At 33.7% G+C, this 18,451-nt stretch overlaps 2 protein-coding genes across 2 annotated transcripts; both read left to right on the plus strand.

Moving 5' to 3' along the window:
- The first annotated feature begins 749 nt into the window (after positions 1 to 749).
- On the plus strand, positions 750 to 3,011 carry LOC104895016 (SCARECROW-LIKE protein 7). The gene has a single exon (XM_010681412.3). The coding sequence runs from the start codon at positions 941 to 943 to the stop codon at positions 2,756 to 2,758; it is 1,818 nt and encodes a 605-aa protein (XP_010679714.2). The 5' UTR covers positions 750 to 940; the 3' UTR covers positions 2,759 to 3,011.
- An 11,437-nt stretch (positions 3,012 to 14,448) lies between these two features.
- Positions 14,449 to 17,467, plus strand: LOC104895017 (hypothetical protein). The gene is made up of 2 exons (XM_010681413.4): positions 14,449 to 14,688; positions 17,003 to 17,467. Exons 1-2 carry the CDS (start codon positions 14,486 to 14,488, stop codon positions 17,196 to 17,198), a joined length of 399 nt encoding a protein of 132 aa, XP_010679715.1. The 5' UTR covers positions 14,449 to 14,485; the 3' UTR covers positions 17,199 to 17,467.
- Positions 17,468 to 18,451: the final 984 nt, after the last annotated feature.

Raw genomic sequence — 18,451 nt, forward strand, 5'->3', positions numbered from 1 at the left:
TCTCCTATGTGAGTTGTGAGTGTGATTTTTTTTATTTTTAGGTATGAGAAATTGTTCTTATTGGTTGAAGTTCAAGACTCAACATGAAGGTATTAGAATCTCGGATGCGGTTAACCTAACTCGATCAAGAATGCTATTTCCAAAATATGTCAGAATGATAGACTTCCTCATCAACAGCTGTTTGATTTAGCAAATACAAGAGGGCTGCGTTGTATTACTCGATCTGATTCTTTATAGTTTATTCGAAGACGAATTTGATTTAACCTTTTTTAATTGTATCTTGGTTTTCTTTAATATCTATTGTAGATACCGTTTGACCTTCAATTAATGAAATTCCTCTTTAAAAAAAATCTAAGAAATCCTATTTAATGACAAAAATTGAAAACCCTTATATAAAAATAAAAGGAAAGTCTTCAATCAAACCAACCAACCTTAATCCTTAAAAAGTACCAACCTTGAGTTAAGGACTTAAGGTCAGTTCATGTAGTCGTTGTAGAGTGTGTATTTCTCCTGTTCTAGAGTGTACAAGATTAAATTCAATTCAATTTTCCGTTCAAAAAAAAAAAAATTGAATTAAATTTAAATTGAAAGTAGTATGTTTTTAAAAATGTACTCCAGATCACAACTACCGCTGAATACACAGAAACAGGTCCCCACTGACACATCGATTTCGGGGTTGTTTAATCAGTGTTTTTGGCCTCGTTCAGTGCTCCCTCCCCTTATTTTATTTTTCTCATATCATATCTCACCTTTTTTTTCTTCTTTAAATCTCACCTCACTCCCTTCTTCCACCTCTTCCCCCTTTTTTTCTTCTCTCTCCTCCCCCCATAAACCCACTCAAACCCCTCACTCTTTCTCTCTCCTCTAGTTTGCTCACTGTTTATATGCTAATTTGATCAACCTGTGGCCTTACCTTAGGCCTTTTTCCTCCCTCATAACAATGGCTTACATGTGCGCTGATAGTGGAAATCTTATGGCAATTGCTCAACAAGTTATTAAACAACAGCAGCAACAGCAACAACAAGAACAACAACAACAAAATCACCACCACCAAGCCCCGTTTCTTGGGCCTAATAGTCCTTTCTTTCTCAGCCCATGGCCCACTTCTGTACCACCCATGTCCACTAGTCCTCCTCCTCCTTTGGGCTTTCATGACCCGTTTCAAGTGGGTGGCCCAACTTCTGAATCTGCTGAGCCTTGGCAGTTAGACCACCACCACTCTACTGCTTTTCGATTTGCTGATTTTAGCGGTGTGTCTACTGCTGAGTTTGACTCTGACGAGTGGATGGAGAGTTTGATGACTGCTGGTACTGGTAATGGTAATAATGGTACTAATACTGGTGTTGCACCTGATTCCACCCCTTCTAACCTCCATTCCTCTTGTGACGCGTGGCAAGGCACTGATTTTAGTCTTTACAGTTCTGATCCTTTTGTTACTAGGATCAATGTTTCACCCTCGGATCTCACTCGAGTCATTTACTCTGATGCAGATAAGACCGTTACAACCCATTCATGGGTCCCACCTTCTCCACTTAAAGACCCGGTCCCACCTCAACATAACAACCCAAACGACGCCGTTTCCGTCTCCGTCTCCGTCGCTGTCGCCTCTTGTTCTTCCCCTAGAGAGCAAGAACAAGAGCATTCATGGCCACCGCTAATCACGGCTTTACTAGAGTGTGCTCGACTCGCTGAGTCAGACCCGGAACGAGCTGTTAAATCAGTGGTTCGACTCAGAGACTCGGTCTCTCAACACGGAGATCCCACTCAAAGACTTGCCTTTTATTTCACAGAAGCTCTCTCTTGTCGTCTCTCTCCTCCTCTCTCATCAACCATTGAAACGACGGCGTCTGAGGAGTGTACTCTCTCGTATAAAGCATTAAACGATGCGTGTCCTTTCTCTAAATTTGCACACTTAACAGCAAATCAAGCCATTCTAGAAGCCACTGAAGGTGCTGAAAAGATCCATATTGTTGATTTTGGAATAGTTCAAGGAGTCCAATGGGCCGCTCTTCTTCAAGCCCTAGCTACCCGGCCCACTGGAAAGCCCATTAAGATTCGGATCTCTGGGATTCCTGCCCCAGCACTCGGGGAATCCCCAACGACTGCCCTCTTCGCCACGGGTAACCGCCTTCGAGACTTCGCGAAGGTTCTAGAACTCAACTTCGAGTTCGAACCGATACTCACTCCAGTTCACGAGTTGACTCAGTCGAGTTTCCGTGTCGACTCGGAAGAAGTACTCGCGGTTAATTTCATGCTCCAATTGTATAATCTCTTAGATGAAACAAACGTTGAAGTTGAAGCTGCTTTAAAGCTCGCCAAATCACTCAACCCGAAAATTGTTACACTGGGTGAATACGAAGTGGGTTTGAACCGGGTGGGTTATTTGACCCGGTTTAAAACAGCGGTGAATTACTACTCTGCGGTTTTTGATTCGCTTGACCCGAATTTAGACCGGGAGTCAATGGACCGGGTTCAAGTGGAGAGGTTGATCTTTGGGCGGAGAATTATGGGCTGTGTTGGGCCGGAATTACCGGGAACCAGAAGGGAAAGGATGCAATGCAAAGAAGAATGGAAAGGTATGATGGAAAATGCCGGTTTTGAGCCGGTAACCCTTAGCAATTATGCAAATAGTCAAGCTAAGATATTGTTATGGAATTATAATTATAGCTCTTCTTATAAGTTGGTGGATTCTCCACCTGGGTTTCTTTCTCTTTCTTGGAATGGTGTCCCTCTTCTCACTGTTTCTTCTTGGCATTAATTAGTTTTTTTTTTTTAAATTATAAATTAGGCTTTTCTTATAGTAGAAATGAAGCTCTTTTATTTCAATTTTATTAGTATTTTGGTTTTATATAGCACTGTAATTGGGATGGGGGTTATTTTATTTGGTTTGGTAGTTTTTTTTTTGCTTCTTTTTTAGCTTGGAAATTTGTCCAATTATATACAAAAGTGTAAAAAGAATATGGAAGAATGAAGTGGGTTTCAAATGCAAATGTTTCTTTCCCTTGTTATTATACTCCATTGGTATGGTTGGATTGGATCTTTATAAAATTTATTGTGATGATGTGATATGAATTATATATAGTTTCATCATTTCTCAATCAAACAAGTCTAGCCCAAAGAGTCCTTTCTTAGGTTACATTAATCAAACATTTTTGGCTTCATCCGTTTATGATGTTAGCTAGCTTTGGTTTTTATGTTGATTTTCAAGTCTAAGTTAGTCTACATCTAAGATGTAAGGTGTAACGTGTCGAGTAAGTGTACGTAGAGATGACAATTTAGATAATTCATATTAGTCATGAAGGCAATACAAAGTCAAAGAAGAGGAGGAGGGATTCGAACCTGTAACCTATCGTTTACAGCACCTCAATTTTAACCACTAGGTCAAGATATTCTTGGTAACGGGATGCATTTGTACTTGTGAAGATTTGAGCTACACTAACATACATGAAGAATAACTATATGAAAGGTAAAGTGATTGCACTAATTTGAGTTAGGTTATTTTCATGCTTGTGTCGGAATTAGGTTTCACTAATACTAATATCGTGTCAAGTTAGTTTCAGGTCTTGTCATCGTGTTACTCTTAGAAAATTCGTGAGTTCTACGTGTATGTATATCTATAAATAATTAAATACAATACACACACCAAGGAAAGACTTAGATTGTAGTATGTTGGAAATTACTCAGGTGGTAGTTTTAACTTTTAAGATCCAAAGTTGGGTGGCTAGTTTTTTTCTTTAGAGAGGTTGGAAGATCACTTTCGATTTACTAGGATTAGGATGAGCCAATAATAAAGGGAAACACTTTAAAAAAAAGTCCCTGTATGCTTTCATACAAAGGTTAAGACAACAAAACCTAAAATGGTAACTAAAGGTTGATAAATCATAAATGAGGAAAATCAAGTCATTGTCCTTTCAAGCGTCAAGGTCCTATAAATGGGGTTTTCAGAAGGTGACACAATACAAATTTTAGCTGCATTCGCATTAATGATCTTCTAAAGCTTACGACAATCAATACCGAAAGAATTCTGAAGCTCTTAGCCGCCCATCTTTTTCAAATTTTTCTCAATCTTTCATTTTTTAAGAATGGATTGGAAAGTAGTACCTGTCAAATAAAAAGTATGGAAACTAGTAGTAAAGTAGTAACGTTCTACTACTTTGATTGTGTGCTTACTACTTATTTTTCACTTTTAAATTTGAGTTTTCATTTGTGTTTATTGAAAATCTACCCAATACAGTATACACTTGTCTTTTAAGATATTGATCCCCTTACTCTTTTTTTTTTTTGGACGGGTCCCTTTACTTTTATGGAAAATGATATACATAGCCCTTAGAGCTATGTATATCAACCTTAAAATAGATATAAAATTTGGAATCAAGCATTTATTACCTCAAATGATGTGAAATTTTGTCATGAATTCATAAATTGTTTCCATTTTAAGATATATATTTAATGTTTATATGTAGCCCTAACATTACGCTACTTTTATATCTTCATGGTAGAGTTGTTTTATGTGTTTCATTTCATTTAAAGTTTGAAATTCAATCTAGTTAGTTTGGAAAAAGTTTATAATTCCATATATTACACTTTATAGTAAAAATTGATCTAATTAAACCAATTAAAAAACCTTAAAATAAGCGTGTAATTCACGAACATATCAAATTCTCACTCTATGCTATGTTTAGGAATGAACATTGCATTTCTAAATGTGAAATTGGGCCAATTGACATGTTTCGGGAATTCAAGAATTTGGAATTGGAATTAGCCCAATTCCAACCAAATTCCAACCTTTATAGTAATAGCCCAATTTTAAGAATTCTGAAATTTCATGTGCAAGAGTGTCATTTGCAAATTCTAAACCCTAACTATTTTCTACTCTCCTCTTCAAGTGTTTAACAGATTTCTAACTTCCTCTCTCCTCAATTATAAACCCTAGCTTTCTCTTCTCCATTAACAAATCTCTCAGCTTTCTTTTCTTCCATTAACGAATCGCTAGCTTCTAACTATTCGATCTCCTCTCTGCTAATCATTGAGTCACTCGTTTTGAAGTGTGGAAATGATGAACAAGATGAGCACACTTGAAGAACGATCTATCGTGTTCATAGCGAAACCCTAGATCGCCATTGTTGTCGACATATGAGCGTGCTTGAAGAGTGATCAATCTTGGTTAGAGCGAAACCCTTGATCGACATTGTCGATGGCGAAAGAGGAGAGAGAAAGTGCGTGAAGAAATGTAATTGTTGGAGTGAAGGAGGAGAGAGAAAGAGTGAGGAAGGGGAAGAGAGCGTGAAGGAGTGTGAAGAAATTTGGATTTGTAAATTCTATGGTAAGCCAAAAAATGGAGATGGGTTTGAAATCTTAAATTTGAAATTCTTAAGTTTATCAAACAATGAATTTGATTTTAGATTCCATGATTTGAGAATACAAATTTCAAATGAATCATTTCAAATGAAATGTTCATTCCCAAACACTACCTAGACGAATTTATTGAGTACAGATAATGTTAGCACTAATTATTAGAATAGGCAGTCTTGTTTTAATATAGGATTAGACAAACCTAATCCTACATAACTATAATAAGTTCATTTCATCTAACTCTAATCCAACACTATTTTAGAAATTTCGCACCAATATAGTCGTCCTTTCTCTTTTTCTTCCTTTTGTTTCCCTTCAAATCTCGAAATACAACAGACATTATTAAAAAAAACAATCCAGTAGTCTTACAAAATGTATTAAACTAGTTATTAAATGGATTAAATTAGTCACAAAATGGATTAAATTTGTCAATCTAGATATATTAAATTTGTCACTAGATGGATTAAACTAGTCACTATATTTCAAAAGGTGGTCCAATCTTTTATTCATATTGAGCTTAGCTGTTGCCTAATTTTAAATTAAAAATAGGTGATCCCTTACAAGACCAGCTGTAATGGTAGAAGCTAGAGGCTAGAGCTATCAATCATACTTTATGAAAACTAGAAGGGTATCATGAAGACTCTAAATGAGGTAAGGGTAAACTATACTTCTTCTATTTCAAAATAGTTAGACACTCTTTTTCAGGCTCACTTGCCAACACATGATTTTAACAAATACTATCTCTAATTTTCTACATCTAAAAATTATATAAATTTGTTATTTTGAAAGTATATATGTAGACGAATCTAAGAAGATCTCACGTGACTATATTTTTCCTTACTTAAAAATCACAAAATACGGTCAAAGGATAGTGCCAATAGTGAAAAAGTCAAATTGTATTATCTATTTTGAAACGAAGCACGTATTTTAGCCTTTAATACTTTTACAGTACCGTACGTTTTTTCACAATTTTCATTGCATAATTATGACGAATAATATCTTTGGTTACAAATTACACAAATCTTAGATTATTAATTTATTATCATTAATATGTTTTCTTCTTTACCAGAAATTTTAAATCTAACAACTTTCCTAAACTAGTATTTTTAGGAACATATTACTACAAAAACGGTTAATATTGTTGAAGTTTGATTGGAAAAAAGCATATGATAGTAGTAAAAGAGGACAGAAGAGTGCCATATAAATTTGTCAAATAAATGATCATACACTTGAAAGAATAGGAAATTCTGAAGTTCTTAGTTGTCCCATCCTTTTCAAAATTTCTCATCTTTTTGTATGGAAATGACCACATTTCATCGTAAATGGGGTTGAGCCTTTGAGGGGCTAACACAAATTACAACCTTCCTATATGCTAATCTTCAAAAACTTTGGTCATGGCTTAAGTGCTAGTCTTTGTCTATCATACAAAATTTCTCAATACTGTCCCACTTATCCTATCCTTTAGAGTCCTATAATTGATGTTTCTTTCTTTGACATCCACACATAAATGACTTTTAAATGTAAAAATATCGATTGCTCATGTAATGTGGTCTTGGTCAAGTGATTTCTGTTAGATTTAGGCTCCGTTTGGTCGGGTGTAAAATATGTTTAGTGTAAAATGATTTTCATGAAAAACAATTTACAATCGAAAACACAATTCCAGAATTAGTTTTTTATTGTTTGGTTCCATGTAAGAAAAATGATGAAATAAAAGGAAAATGAAAGGGAAACTAAGGAGGTTGTAAGACGAAAGTACAAGAGAGATAAAGAAAATGAAGTAGAACAGTTCTTCCTTCAAATTAAAAGGAAAATGATTTTCCATCATTAGGAGAGTAATTGTACTCATATGAAAAATGGTTTTACATTCCTTTGCTAATCAAACAATGTAAAATTAAAAATAGAGTAAAACCATTTTCTATAAAAATGTTTTACGCCCTATCAAATAGAGCGTTAGAGATATTAATATGTGATCTTTTAGTTTTTTTTTTGGGTCCTCCGTTAAGGTTTGACTGTGCTGCGTGTTAAATTGTAGTTTATGAAAGAGGCTTGTGCACGACAACGTAGTTGTGTGTCTCTCTCTATACTAGGCAGATTTAATTTAGCAAGGAAACAAGATTTAATGGGTGTGTGTGGCCTTGTGTGCTTGAGTGACTCATGAGGTATGATGATGTGAATGAGGAATGAAAGGTTGAAGGAATGGTAACTTTCTATTGATAAGCTGTAGCTTTTCTAATACAACAACACAACCTGCATAACTAGATACAAGGAGTATATAAACACAAGTACTTATAAAGAATTGTCTACAACAAGTAGGGATGGCAATCCAGTCCAAATCCGACCCTAGTCCGCTCCGATACGAAGGAAAAAATCCGAGTTGACTCCGACAAAAAAGTAATCCGACTCCGTTTGAAAAATCCGACTCCGAGTCGGAGGAGGGTCGGAGTCGGATCTCATAAAATAATCCGACATCCGAATCCGACTCCGACTTTGAGTCTATCAATCCTTTTTTCTTATTTATGTAATGTATAAATTATGTATAATCTGACTTCGACTTTCAGCCAATTGTATTATATAGGATTTTGTCATGGAAAAAATGATTGTTAAAAATAATAGTAATAATTATATTATTTGTATTATATAAGATTTCCATATGATGATTAGAATAAATTATTGTATTATAAAAGACTATTCTATTATAAAAAAATTGGAAGAAAACTAAGTCGGATCAGGTTCGGAGTCGGATGTTCGAATTTTAAGTCGGATGTCCGGATTTTAAGTCGGGTCGGATCTTGGAGTCGGATGTTCAGATTTTAAGTCGGGTCGGATTCAGATTTTCAAAGTCGGGTGTCGGAGTTGGAGTCGGACTCGGATTTAAAGTCCGACTTTCTGTAGGGTCGGAGTCGGATTATGCATAATCCGGTCCAAATCCGACCCGTTGCCATTCCTAACAACAAGAGAGAGAATAGGATAATAGAAAAGTATAACAGTAAGCTATACATAATATACGTAGGAAGTGAGAGAAGATAAAGAAAGACCAAATCAAGTTTTAACTTCAATATGCCCCCGCAAGACGGACGATTGAGTAGTGAGTCCGATCTTTGCAAATAAAATATCCAACCTCGGCCTAGTTAACGGCTTTGTAAGGTCTGTAAGGAAGTCAGCAAGCTGGTCTCCAGTGGGTACATGAGTAACACGAAGTTGACCATTTTGAACTTGTTCTCGTATGAAATAATGCTTGAGCTTAGACTGAAACACATGCTTAGCACTTAGGGCCTGTTCTCCCCAACTTATTTTCAGTTCAGTTCAGTTCAGTTCAATTCAGTTTAGTTTAATTCTGATCAGTTCAGTTCAGTTCAGACCAGTTCAGTTCAGTTCAGCTCTTGACAATACTTTTACTCTCACATATCACTATTCATTTCAGTTCAGTTCAGTTCATATCAGCTCAGTTTTGATCAGTTCAGTTCGGTTCAGTTCAGCTGTTTTATGCCGAAGAGAACATGCCTTTAAATGAGTTGTGGGAGCAGGTTTGGCTTCAAGCATTCCCATGCGTTCAAGGAGGTCAATGATATATATATTTGTGTTGGCTTAGGAAGAGCCCAGTTGGGGTAGGGACAACTTCCATCCCCAAGAATGTATAGGAGAGAACACTGAGATCTTTAAATGAGAACCTGCAAGACAAGGTCTTAATAAACATGTCCATATTAGTAGAGTTAGGTCAAGGTCATGTGATAATAATGTCAGCCACATAGACATTTAAATAAATAGGGTGTGATGTAGTGTTCAAGATAAAAAGAAACGAGTCTGAAACTGTGCGTTTGAATCTAGCTAATCATTAAAGAAACGTCGTGAGTTTGGTACACTATGCTCGAAGGGCTTGCTTGAGGCCGTAAATAGCCTTTCGAAGTTTACATACATAGGTGGTCCGGAAAAGTGGAGTCATGATATCCCAGGGGTTGAGACATATAGACTTCATCATGAAGTGTGCCTTCTAAAAAGGCATTGTTGACGTTGAGCTGGCGCAAAGGTCAGTCATTTGTCACAGCAAGTGTAAGTAATGTACGAATGGTTGCGAGTCGTACAACAGGGATAAAGGTTTCACTATAATCAAGGCCTGCACGTTGTTGGAACCCTTAAATGTATTTAAATTTCTGTAGAACTCTATTTTTGTAAAAATAAAAATATAAAATTTGATGATATGGCAATCCTACGTGGCGCGTTTTATAGCCCTGAAATTTGAGGAGCTCCCGATGCTCCCGAAAAGTTCCATATATATATATATATATATATATATATATAATATATATAATATAATAATATATATATATATATATATATAAAAGCATTAGGGCTATGTTTATAGAAAAAAAAAAACCATTATACAAATGGAGAATGACAACAATGAGTTCAAAAGGACTTTTATACAATCAGACTTAAATTTAATTCATTTTCATATCAAACAAATTTAATTTTTTCTAAAACCAATGCCAATATTTAATTTTTGCCCAAAACGTTTGCAAAAAATCCATGTTCATAAATAAATTTTGAAAAACAAAACAATATCGAACTTTTTGCAAACAATTTTTTTTAAAAAAACTAAATTAATTTGCAAAAAGTTGCGATTTTTGTTTTTCTAGAAAAAATTCCAATATCAAATTGTGTATGAAAAATCAAAATTTGATTTCAAATATAATTGAAGCTAAAACTGTTAAAATTTAGAAAATGACCAAATTTGAAAATGATGGAAATTTTTAAATATCAATGAGTGCAAACAAAATTTAGAAGTTAGACAAGTGTTATTTCCCTAGGAACACTACAAGAGGGGGGTGAATTGTAGGTGTAGAAATAAACGTAACTTTTTGCGGAAATTAAAACATAAACGAATAAACAAGCTAAAGGAACACAAGGGATTTTTACGAGGAAAAACTTCTTGGGCCCAACAAGAAGAAACAACCTCGACCACTAGGGATTTTAAACTCAACACTTTCACTAATTAGGCCAAACAACTTTGTTACAACCTAATTCTAACTCGAGCCACACCTTGAGTTCCTAAACTCAAGTTCCTGAGCCACTGTTCCCTTAACAGCAGTTCCTCTCAACTTCACTCGAAGTTTTCTCACACATACAAGCTTCACTCAAAGCCTCTCTCTTACAGAACTTCACTCAAAGTTCCCTTACCCCAAAAACCAAAATACAATTGATCGAAATAAGCTTAGTGGAATTAGAGTAAGAAGGCAAAGAACAAATGGCTATTATGAGAGAATGAAGGCACTGACACTTAATTAGTTAAACTCACTTAATTACTTAGTCAGACACAATTTGGAACTTATCTAGACTTCTATATTTATAGTGTTAATCATGAAGAACGTGGGATTAAAACTAGAGTACATGTTTAGTCCATTAACCCATGATGTTCCTTCCCCTAAGGAACACTTTTCACATCATGTCCCATGATCCCATGAACTAAAAATGAACGTGGATATTTTTCAGCCATTACTCCTAAGTAATAGGAGTTCCTTGAGCTTTATCCGAAAATCATTTTTATAAAAACTCTTTTTATCTTTAAAACTGAATTTTTAATCTTTAAGAAAATAATATCTTTTAAAAAAATCTTTCTAACAACCGGATATTTATTTTCTTAATTTTTCGAAAAATAAAATCTTTTTCTTAAACAGATTTTCTTTTTAAAACTGATTTTATCATTTGAAATTAGATATAACTAATTTCCTATAATTTAGGCATGACTTACTCAAATATCTTTTAACCGTTATAATGTTGCACGCCTAAGTCTAGTTCCTTTTATTAACTAAGTTCCTTTAACATATTCGTTTAGTGCCACTTAGTTTGTTCCTTACAAAGGAACAAACTCTCATTCTCAAATAGACTGCCACTGTTCCTTACCATTCTTTCTTTGTTCCTTTACATTGGAACTAGAGAATAAAACACCTAGCTTTTATTCTTCTTGATCCAATGCTTGCTCCAGTATCAACATAGAAACTTATTTACTTAGCCTTTGAAATCCTCTCTTGACTTCTTCATTGACTTCGTATTCTCCCAGTTCCTTTTATTGATACCTTAAACACCATACACTTAAATAACTCATTAGTTCACTACTTAGTTTGTTCCTTTGTTTCTTTGTCATTATCAAAACTAGGATTCAACAACAAAGAAAAAAAACTGAGGTGTATTTGTAGTGAAATTATAATTTAGAAGTTAGATGAGGAAAAAAAATTATTTATTTTTTCATAGTGTTTCCTATATATAATGAAACTCTTACATACATTTGGACCTATCTCTTTCTATTATATTATAGCGACTAATTATCAAGGTAAAAAGGTTTATGTAAAATATCGTTCAAGAATTAAAGTACAACATATCTCTATTATATAAGGGAGGGGGAGTTATGGTGTCCCCGAATGAAGAGACTATTTTATCCCTTTTCCTTTCTAAATTACAAATCTACTTACAAACCAAAGGGAGATTCAAATAAAAATACTAGAAATAAAACTATAACAATTACTCATAAGTCAACTAGAATCATAGAATTGTATAATTTACATTATACAAATCACTCAAATGATGAAACTTTACAAAAACCAAAAGACTTACAAACTACAACCAATACACTACAACGTCAATACATACTCACAAAAATTTGACTTGAAATCCAAGTGTCCACTTTCTTCACAATATATGAAGTAGGGTACTTAATTCAAAAATCAATTAAAAAATTATAATATTAGAAATCAGAGATAAATTCAATAAAATTTCTATTTTGTTCATAGAATTTTGACCTTGAAAAGTTAAAAAAAAAAAAAGACTGGTGAGAGACTTAAGTGACAGAGACTAAACCAATTAAATTTTGTAAATAAAAACAATTATACTTTGTATGTTTAATGTTCAAATTTTGACTTTTACATACGTCGAAAAAAATCGAGTTTCTGTTTTGAAAAAAATCCAAGCACGCATCGCGTGCAAAAAATGCTAGTAATACCTAATCAAAGCCAAGTGGCATATTAATATACTTGGCACCCATGTGGCAAATAAAACGATGTGGATGGTCAGATGACATGCCCACAGGCCACATGTAATAAAACACAAAAACATGGATTTTTATGCATAGCAATTGTTGCTGACAGACTGGAATTTGGATAAAACAAAAGGGGGGAGGGAGAGTGGACTGGGGTAGTACATTATAGAAGTACAAAATTCTTCCTTCCCTTTTCACAGTCAATTTTGAACATGAGATGTTGCTAAATGCTGATGCCATCTCTCTGTTAATTTAATCTGCTGGTCCAAAACCTCGTCAATCTTTTGGCACTTGTGAGTTGTGACTACTTTCAGTGCAATGAAGTATGAAAGTGCAACTAATTTCTTATGTACGTTCTCCATATATATGTGTTATCTTTCACATTAGCTTGGTTGCTTGGATACTTTAGTAGGCCCAATAAAAACTTGAATTATTTTCAGAAATTTTGATGTGAATAATTTTAACTTTATTTACTGATCTATTAAAAAAAATTACGTTGAATAATAATCTTCAGTTTTGAGTGACCTATTTAAAATAATCGAGAGTATTATATTTGTATATAATAGATGGGTTATGCTATACATAAATACATTGTTTAAAATGGAAATTAGTTGTTAATTTATGACAAAAGTTTGCATTAATCTATGTAATAAATGATCAATTAATGCTTGTTTTTTCCATTTTTAGCTTTTTATATGCAGCCCTTAGGGCTGCATTTAGCTTTTCCCATAATAGATTTAAAAAGACTCCACAAATGTCAAAAAAGAGATATATCATTGGTAGATTTTGAAAAGCTCCAAAAAAAAGAATATAACACATTAGTGTTGTTCTTCAATAAGCCAAACTTGAAGTGGAATATTAAGAGGAAATGAAACCTATGGATTTGGATGTTCCATATACGAGGAATAAAATGCATTATGAAGTTGTAAAACCTTGTGACATTTGATTTATGTGGCTATGTTGTCCATGATATGTCATGTCTTCCTTCTAATTAACGGCAGATCTAATGGCGCGTAGTTATGTATAGTAAATCAATAAGCTATTAGTGGGATTTGTTCATACTAGTAACTTATGAAAACCTATTGTAACATACGATAACTTATTTGAATTTCTTCAATTTGAAACTTAAATTTTAAGAGGAAATGTGGTACTTAGATGAGAGGCGTTTTAAAAAGACATTAGCTTTATCTTTAAAAAGATAATGAAAATTCACCTTGATTAGGATTTCTAACACTAAATACGGAGCATATAATAAGATTTACACACCTAACATCTAATATTGCAAAAGCATACGATTTTTAAGGTGTTCCCCAAAACACCTAGAACTACGTATTCTCAAGCACATTCTTTTGCATAAAATACGAAAGAGAGTACCTAATTTTAAGTGCTCTAGTAAGCACTAAGCACTATGTAAGCTTTGACAAAAGTAAATACTTAGGCCTTGTTTGGTTGACAAAACAAATCATGGGAAGTGCAAATTCCTAGGAAGTAGAAGTATATGAAGTTGTTTGGTTGGCAAAACCATGGGAATTTGCACTTCCTAGGAAGTTCTACTTCGTAGAGCTTTCCATAGGAAGTTCTACTTCCCATTACCAACCAAACACAATTTTACACTTCCTAGGAATTTCAAATACATGAAAAAAATAACTTCCTATAAGGTATGACTTCCCATATACAACCAAACAAGACCTTAGTTTACACCCAAAAAGTAGATCCATATTCACTATTCACTCTTTGTTAGCCTAAAAGCCCAAGCCTTAACCAAATTATAAGGCCCCAAAGCCCAATAAAGCATAACTCTTCTCTCCTCATTCTACTTTTACAACCCAAAAATTCAAACTCATTGTTCTGGATACGAGGGTCCCACTTCCACCTAGAAGAACTCGAAACTTCAGCAATTTTAGAACACGTGTAGATGTGTCTGGTGCACGTGTCAAGAGTGCAACGTGGCATGGTGTTAAACATTCTTGAATCCAGCTAATTTGGCAACTTTCGACCCCCCTTTGAATTTTTGACACTTGCCTCAGTTAAAAACTTGTTTAATCCGGATTGATAATTACTATAAATTGAAAAAATGAGGAGAAAAGAGAAGGTAATAAAAAGACAATGAATCACGCAATAAAATTGAGTCGTTTTAGCTCACAAATACCAAACTTTCTTTCATCATCTGGGTTAGGGTTATCATCAAGCAGAAAAGGAGCTGGTAGTGTGAGATTAGTGCAAGTTAGTAGCAGTAACGATCCTAAACAGACTAATTTACACAACATGGACAAAACTACCAAAAATCCTGATCATGAAGATAAGCATTTGTTAGTATTATTCTTTCTTTCCTTCATTCATTTAATTTGTTCTACGTTCTTTTTTTCTTCTGTTTTGTGCTCGTTTAATTGAATATGGGAGAAGTTAATATTTGTTAACTTTTTGTTGACTTTGGGGCTTTTGTCATTAGAAGCCTACATCTGTATTGTAGTAAAATCGCTTTTAAGACACTGACCTGCATACCATGACCCAAACGCTATGGGTGTGAGATAAATTATCATAATCATGTTCAGCAAGTTCAGTTGATAGATATTTGCGAATAAGTTTCTTATATAATATTGTTTGTCAATATTATTTGTTTGTTTATTGTTCATGAATATTTCAAGATTTTCAACTATACTAATTATTTTCAACAAAAATAACGTAACAAATAAGAAAAAAAGGAGGGAGTGTTTAGAAATTTCAACTTCCCGTATTTTTTATTTATGTCAATCAAATAATCACTTGGTTTAAACGATCATTTGTGTTGCCTATGAATATGGATTATGTGGTATACGTATAAGTGTATAATTATCGACAACAGGGATATAGGGAGAGGTTATAAACTAAGAATAATAGAAACCATGAGTACCTAATATATTTTTCCTTAACTACCCCAGTTATGTTGATGGTAATTAAGTCTGTAAGTGTAGGTGCAAATTCAATTGGATGATTTTACAAATAAGTCAATGCACATCTAATACTACCTCAGTTTTTATTTAGATGCAACATTTTGACTTTCACGCTTGCCAATGTACAATTTCAAATCGTTTTATCTCTAATTGTATGTAAGTAAAAATTATAAAAATTTGATATTATGAAAGCTTACCTCGAAACGAATCAAACAAGAATCTACATGACTATATTTTGTTTAACATATAAATCAATAAATGTGGTCAAATAAGAGAACATGAATAGTGCAATTTGTCAAACGTTTCAACTAAAAGAGAACGGAGGTAGTAGTTAGATATTGAATGTCACAGGAGTTTTAGAGTTTTTGGGGTTATCGGTTTTAATTTGATAAAATCTTGCTTACGTATTTTGTTATAGCTTAATATAATTAAATTATAACATCTTATAAATTCAAACGGCGAGTATTAAATAAGATAATCAATGTAATAATTAATCTATTTAATTAAAGTTAAATATTTTCATTTATATCACAAATTTTTAGAAAGATATTATAGAATACATAAGGATAAACCAGGCTGGACAAACATGAAGATGAATAGCTCTATGGATTTCGACTCGAATTGAAGATTGAATAAACTTTGTAACTCAGTACATGCTCTAATTCTAGACTATTGGCTAACTATAACCCCGGAAGGGGGTTGACTAATATAGGTGAAGCTAAGTTAGTAGAATGTAAATTGTACGTTTGTTGTGTATGGGTTTGTTATTGTTGTTTTCTGATGTTCCTTCCTGTATTTATACTGCGGAGGCACGTATAACTTCCTCTCTCTTTGGAGGAAGTGATTTGAATCCTTTATGATTCAAATCACAATTGTCATTTTCTGGCGTCATGTTAATCACGTCTCATTATTCACGTTCTTACATGCCTTTGTAACTTCCATTCACGTCTTTGTCTTTGGCGTTGTTTGACTTTCAACCGTTATCTCTCGATTGTTCTTAAGAGCCAAGCATTCCTTTATGAATGGTTGACTTTTTATTGACTATTTATTATGGGCTTTTTTATATGATTGTGCATTTGTGCCTATACATTTAGATGATCATTAAACCCTTTACGGCCCGTTTGGTAGTTGGTCATAAATGGTGGTAATGGGAATGAATTTGTGTGTAAATTTGTGAAAAATATCGTCCATTCCTATGGTAATGCTAATTTATCATAAAGTGTCTACTTTCCTTCTTGAATTTTTATTCCCATCCAATACCACCTTGTAGGGTGGTAATGAGTGGTAATGAAAATTGCTTCCCTTTGGAGACAAAAACACAAGTTTTGGGATGAGATTGCTTGCCCATGGAGAAAAAATGTCTCCCCATGGAGATTTTAAGGGTGCTCCACTAATAAAATTACACTTAAAAGTCATTCCCATTACCGCATATTATTAACGACTATCAAACGGGTTGTTAGGGTCTGATTTAATATATCATAATAAATGTTAATTATGATGCAAAAATGGTAGTAATATAATAGAAAATAACCAAGATCTTAAACTTTGAAACTAGAACTGGCAGATGCATTTATCCATTAATATGGGATGGAGGAAGTATTTTTTTCATATAGTATATGATTTGATGATGATGATGGTATATATCCTTGTGACCTTGTTAGTTAATAGTATTTTGGTGTATGAAATGGAGTAGGAATGTGATGGAGGAGTCATTTGGAGCGGGATACGCCACACGGAGTGACGAAGAAGGGTTCGGTGGCATCTATGGAGGCAACGATGAATGCAATACTGAGATGAAAATCATTAAAGATCCTGCTCACCATGACAACACCCAAGGGAGTGAAGTGAAGGAGAAAGAGAAATCCCGTAACCAAACTCAACAGAAATAGACACTTTTCCACGGAAATCATCCTTATTAAATACTATACTGTATGAAGCAGCACTTAGCATGCACTTTTAATTTGCGTCTAAGATGATGCTACTGTTGTTATTTTGTGCTCTGCAGACTATAGTATGTATGTTGCTTAGTTACTATAATGGTCTTACTACGTCTGTTTTATATTATTTTCAGCAATTAGACATTTTCTACTTATATTTTATGTTAAATCGTTGCAAATAATATGAAATTGAGGTAGTATATCTAATTACAATTTGTTAACTATTAGTTGCGTCTCAACTTTTTTTGTCCTAGATCTGCAATTTTTCCTTTTTCATAGATTTTTCTTTATTATAAACATATAATTTTATTAAATGTGACTATTTGTTTGTTTTTTCTATTATTTTAATATATTCTTACTAGCTATTAATTAAGTGGCTTGTTTCGAGTTTTTATTTACTTAACCTTGGTCGGACGTTCTTGCTGATTTATATGAAGTCAACTTGAAACATGCTTAAGATTTAGGTTGAAGTTAGATGTAATGGCGTATAATACATGTAAGTGTTCAATATTGATTAAAAAAAAAAGAGAAATGAGTTTATTTTAGGCATGTTTGGTAATGATGTGATAGTAGCTTTTTAACTGTGGGAGTAACTGTGATAGTATGTAGCTTTTAACTGTGATAATAGTGATCAACTGTGTAACTGTGCTGGTAGCTTTTCGTGTTAGATATGTTTTTCGTAGCTGTTCAATGTTAATGTTCGGTAACGCACATGGACAAATTGAAAATTTAACCGTGTTTAAAGTCTATGTGGCATGATTCCATGATAAACGTTAGAGAAAGTCAATAGTGCGGTCAACCAGCCCATCCAACCCAGCCCATCTCGTGGGTCGTGTGGGTTGGGCCCGCAAAAATCCCGTCCAGTTTAGTTTGAACTGTTAAATTAGTGGGTGGGTCGTGGGTCAGATTTCTTAAGCTCAACCCACTAAAGCCCGCTACTAAAACTGTCCAGTACGGACTATGAAATCGGTCCAACCCGGCTCATGAACTAGACTAGCTCAGTTCAAGTAAATATTGAACCAAATTGTGTATATTTTAATCAAATTTTATATATTTTAATGAAATTGCATATATTATAATTCAATCAAATTTTGAAATAATGAAATTATTCATCAATATTAATAATTGTATATATTTTAATTTATTTTAAAGATTTTATGTAACAATAACGAATAATTTTAAATTAAATAATTTTGAAAAGAATT

The sequence above is a fragment of the Beta vulgaris genome, chromosome 6, assembly GCF_026745355.1.
Source record: "Beta vulgaris subsp. vulgaris cultivar EL10 chromosome 6, EL10.2, whole genome shotgun sequence".
NCBI classification, from domain to species: Eukaryota; Viridiplantae; Streptophyta; class Magnoliopsida; order Caryophyllales; family Amaranthaceae; genus Beta; species Beta vulgaris.

Coding starts and splice junctions, on each gene's coding strand:
- LOC104895017 (XM_010681413.4), top strand. CDS start 14,486: ATGAATCACGCAATAAAATTGAGTCGTTTTAGCTCACAAATACCAAAC. Junction 14,689..17,002: donor GATCATGAAGATAAGCATTT/GTTAGTATTATT, acceptor GAAATGGAGTAG/GAATGTGATGGAGGAGTCAT.
- LOC104895016 (XM_010681412.3), top strand. CDS start 941: ATGGCTTACATGTGCGCTGATAGTGGAAATCTTATGGCAATTGCTCAA.